We start from the raw sequence: 5,219 nt of genomic DNA, 5'->3' as shown, positions 1-5,219 counted from the left end.
CCCTCGTAAAGTTAAGCATTTAAAACATGATTTCGAGCTTTCGTGCCTAAGTATAGTCAAGCATGAAAACCATTATTTCATTCATTTTTGCTGTTTATTTTTTCTTATAAGTTTTGTAATAAATTCGATGCACTACACAACCAATTTTATTTCAAAGAACATGATAAGAAAAACGCCATAATAGCCGAGCCTAGTTCCCTCTAACCTCCCACCTCCCTTGTCGCCTCTCCCCAGCCGAAGCAGTTCCCGTCACGATGTCGCCGCTGCCGTCGCTGCTGCTGGCCGGGCTGGTGTCAGCGGGAGCCGCTCGCGCCGGCTGTCCGACCAACGTCGACTGGCGCGAGTTCGAGGGCTCCTGCTACTGGCGCTCCACGTACCCCGCCACCTGGTCGGCGGCGGTCACCGCGTGTCCCACCGTGGGCGACGGCTCCCAGATCGCCTCCATCCACTCACTGGTCGAGAACTCGTTCGTCATGGAGACCTACAACTACGGCGAGACGTGGATCGGCCTGAACGACCTCGGTGCCGAGGGTCAGTTCGCCTGGTCGGACGGAGCGGATCTGGACTTCACAAACTGGCAGCCCGGCCAGCCGGATAACCTGGATAACGAGGACTGTGTGTGGATGCCGCACCCCAAGGACCCGAGCGGCGGGCGCTGGGACGACTACGACTGCGACAGCAGCCTATTCTTCCTCTGTAAAATGCCAGCCACTAGCTGAACAAGTACCAACGTGCATACATCCACTGATGGCTGCATTTGCGGCTGCGCTGCCAGCATCAGCGCTATGTGTCATACCAACGTTCAAGGGAAAATAAAGCCTCTGAGAAGTGAGCATGCCTTTTCATGTTTTTACCCATCGTTCTTTGAGTCCTCCACGCTCTATGCAAAGATGTCATAATGTCCAAGATTCCTCAGCCTCGTGTTTCATCACCAGCACAATCTGTTGGGCTCAGCTGTTCATCCTGCGCTCTTCCACACTTGGTGCCGACAGGCCGTGCGTGCATTTTCGGGACAGCTCAGCTCATAAGCTGGACCAGGAGTTTCAGAGCTGGACGTGACTTGGCCGCGGAGCTGATTGGCAACGTATAGGCGACTGCAAATGCTTTCAACCAACCGACGCGGCTAACCATCAAACCAGCAGCATACGCAATGGAATATCACCATAATGCATGCATACCTTTGTATCCTACGAGTCTACGTGCTTTATAAACTCAACCGGCGTCCCAAATAGGCGACATCATTGCGCTGTGAACCGGCGTCGCTTCACCTCCAGCGCGGTCCAAATGGCAGAGTCCGTATCACTGGAGCTGTTATTCAAATGGCCGACCTAGCTCCAAATGTCTCCAAATGGGACCTAAGCGCCGGACAAGGGCAGCCGATTACGCTGAGCGGCCTGTAATGGTATCAGCTCGGCCACTTCTAGTTAAGCACCTCTGCCGGATCATTGTCACAAACTACAGAATGATATCAAGCTCAGGGTGGGGATCACTCAGTGGGATGAGGTTCGAAGTCAGACGGATAAAAATGCATATATAACTCCAGTCAAACCAGGCAAAGTAACTCATGAGTTTACGTTATAATTACGTTGATATATCTACGTTATATACAGACGGACGAGCGTCTCTCATCAGTGATGAGAGACACCATGCTAAGTGCTATCTCATCTCGTCCCGTCCTAGTTGGATCTCAAAATACTTGTGAGAGTCATCACTACGCAATTGTTTCAATGCCAACGCCATTCGGCAGCCTGAATACCCGAGTTACTCTTGTGCTCCGCATAATTAACAGAAATACTCCCGAGATCCACCTAAACACGACGTCGGTGTCCAGTGCGGTGTCCGAGTTCCGCCGAGCAGCTGGTCAGCTCCCATCACCGGCGCACTCTGGTGATAACATGCCGGCCGGCGCGACCAAATGAAGATATATGGATGCCGTCAGCGCCAGTCGTATGTGAGCCGCGGGGGAAGTCTCTGAAGGTGTCAGCCGCCGACGGCGACAAAACGAAGACAAAAGTCGCTCACAAAGGAGCGTGGTGAAATCCGGTGACGGCGGTGATGGATAAGGAGCGGCGGAAATAAAATGACGACATAAAAGGCGACAAAAGAAGGAGTGACGCTTGAGATTCAAAGGCGTAGAGAAAAGCAAAGTGTAGCAATAGGGAAATATGTTCGCCTTTGATTTACATATTTAACGTTTTAACGAAGTGGTTCTAGAGGATATATGTAAAAGCGAGCGCCAATGTGCTTTATTAATTCTTTCCTGTAGAAATTCCTTACTTCGTCAGTTTGTCATCTCATTAACACATAGGTCATCTCTTGAACAGTGCAATTAGCCACACATTCCTGGGTCATGGTTACGGCCAAGTTTACCGTTAAGGTCGTTGCCTTGGAGACCACCAGCAGTGGTGCAGCTGTGGTGAATCCGCAGCCTCAAAATGGCCCAGCTTGGTGAGCCATGAAAGCCTTTAATGACGGCTGATCATCCCAAACCGTTATCCCGAATCCCTTCCGTTCTGAGCTCTGTCTTGGGTGGTTCAGAGGCGAGCAGTTCTGAGAGTACGCCGGCGGTTTGCTGATGCCACCCGGTAGTTTCGCGCCTACATATTATGACGACTGACCCGTGACTCCAATTCCCTGGGGCGTGCGCCAGTCTAGAGGCCCGAGTAGCGCCGCTAACAGGTGGAGGGGTGTTGGCGGCCTACCACGGGTGATTATCAGTCAGCTGAGCTGACCCAGTGACACCAGCGCTAAAGGTGGCAGCCAATCAGCGACAAGCGACAACAGCCTGACCTCTGACTTGACCGCTGACCCGCGGGCAACCCTGGGGGCGACCAACGCTGACCTAGACAGATCCGGGAGAGCTAACTAACCCTATTATGGAACTCAGACGCCACGTCAGTGAGCGACGCTGCAAGCCTTCAGCATGTCAAGCACGCTGTTCAAAACTGCACAGCGCTCTCAGAAACCCTCTCAGAATGCGGTTGATTTCAGTTCGCGAGGCTAAATCGCAGTGCGCCTTTGTTTCAATAACAATCGAACACAGTACCAGTGTTAGCGGGGCTGGCCCAGCGTGCTCACGTCCTCTCAGCCGCTCTGAAAATCGTGAACGGAATCGCAGCTGGACGGACGCTGTGGCCGGCCAGCGGCACTTGGCGAGTCCGCGAGAACTTTGGGACGGTAATGGTCCCCCGGGGAGCCGAGTTAGGCCGCACGAAATTGGTTGGAACAGGCCGCACGGCGGGCGAGACAAAGATAAATCGGAAGCGGAGGATGCAAGGTAAGTGTGAAAAGTAGTGTATGGCCATTGACTACCCTTTCAATTTTAATATTCAATGCTTGATTCAGTGCAAATATCAATCGGTATCAATCATATCGAATGGCAATACCAGCGTTGCAAATAAGATGTCAATCAGTCAAGAAGCAATCGTGGATCAGTCAGGAAATGCTTGTAAAAAAGGTAGACGTTAATTTCTATCTATCTGTCATTTTACCGACATCATAGTTAAGTCATACATGTAGTTAGATTGGCTCGACCCAGTGTGGAACGGTGCATGCTGACATGCTCTCGATTTGATCAGACCATAATTAGTTACCGTAAAGTGGGGCTATTTGAGACAGTGGGGCTATTTGAGACAGTACGGCAGTGGCTTAGCAAAATTGCTGTAAAATTAAAACCGTTTGATATTTTTGATCAATTTTTGCTCAAGCTGATGTGGAATTTTACAATGAATTCCATGGATAGGGTTTTTTGAAAATTTTGAAAAATTTTGAAAGAAATTTGGCATTAAATGAGAAATACAGAAAAACCACAATTTCAGTGATACGAAAAGCGCCCCTACCTGCAGCTTAACATGGTTAAAATTTTAAAACCTTGCAACCGAATCTATCGTTACTATCGTTTTACTTATGGGCTAAGCACATTTTACATGAATACATTATATATTGTTAGCGGTAGTAGTGATTGTGTAACCCGATGTCTCAGAATCCCGATGATACCCACCTCGTCAAACCTCAACGTATACCAAATACAGCTGATGATTGTGAATCCAAGGCCCTAAAACAGGTGATATGATGCATCCTAAAGACTTAACGTCATCTGCCTAAGGTGTATCAAACGTTCGACCTAAGGAACACCGATGAATCGGCCATGGGCTCATGGTACTTTTAGCAGCAAGCAATATTTACGGTAACTTAATACGACCATGTGACGATATTAGTCACCTTTATCATGAATATGTGCAATGTGCATAAAATGTGTTTCATCAGTCACTGACGTGGTCGGTAATCGACCCATGTCTACTCTGGTTGACCATAAGCATTAAGCACCATTGAAGGTTACTTAACACGCGCAGTGGAAGGGTTGCGAGTACTACGCCCAGTGGAAGGGGGGGCGGATGTCGCCACCCCCCCTAAGATCTCAGCTCCCAGTGAAGCTAGAAAGACAAAATTTGGAGGGTAGGTGAGGGCCATAGGGAACTCTGTTGTGTGTGAATTTCATGACCCTAGGTCAATATCTTCAAGGTCAAATGAGGTCAAATGTGGTCAAATCTGCCATATTAGCGACTTTTTTGCGTTTACACGAAGATAACTCAGAAAGTTACCGGCCGATTTTTTAAATCTTTCACTATACGAAAGAACAAACATTTGTGAGTATGTATGGTGAATTTCTAGATAATCCAACTATAAATATGGCAGTTAGAAGCCTGCTAAGGGTAAGATGTCGCTGGCTGAAGCGGCATCGGCCGACGCGGGAAACGCGGCAATCACAATTTTGTGTTTACACACTCATAACTCAAGTTGTTACCGGCCGATTTTCAAAATTCTTTAACCATATGATTGCCTGTACATTTCTCAGTCTTCTCACCGAATTTGACGCGAATCTAATATAATCAGCGGTAAGGAGCGCGATGTAAAGACGGAACCGTCCCGCCCCGGCACAGTCTACAATTCAGGCGGCGCGTAACGGCTAGCGCCGGCCGCCGCGCCGCCGCGCCGCCGCGGCGGCAGGATGTTTGACTTTACACCGCTATTACTAGAAAAGTTGTGAACCGATTTTCTTACTTTTTGCACGAGAAGATCCGCCATTCAATTCTGGACAGGTAGCCGAAATTTCACATTGATATTATGCTTTCGGCGCGAGTTATTGGCGAAAAACAGGAGGGGTGGGCGAAATCCGCCCCCCCCTTCCACTGCGCGTGTTAACATACTTACTGTTAGGT

General features: G+C 49.1%; 1 protein-coding gene across 1 annotated transcript; it reads left to right on the top strand.

Moving 5' to 3' along the window:
• The first annotated feature begins 237 nt into the window (after nt 1-237).
• LOC122385268 (lectin BRA-3-like) lies at nt 238-719 on the top strand. Its single transcript, XM_043373408.1, has one exon. The coding sequence runs from the start codon at nt 255-257 to the stop codon at nt 717-719; it is 465 nt and encodes a 154-aa protein (XP_043229343.1). The 5' UTR covers nt 238-254.
• The last annotated feature ends 4,500 nt before the right edge of the window (nt 720-5,219 follow it).

The sequence above is a fragment of the Amphibalanus amphitrite genome, unplaced genomic scaffold (genome assembly GCF_019059575.1).
Source record: "Amphibalanus amphitrite isolate SeventyFive unplaced genomic scaffold, NRLGWU_Aamphi_draft 000213F_arrow, whole genome shotgun sequence".
Lineage (NCBI taxonomy): Eukaryota > Metazoa > Arthropoda > Thecostraca > Balanomorpha > Balanidae > Amphibalanus > Amphibalanus amphitrite.
This window is presented reverse-complemented; position numbering and strand designations above follow the sequence as displayed.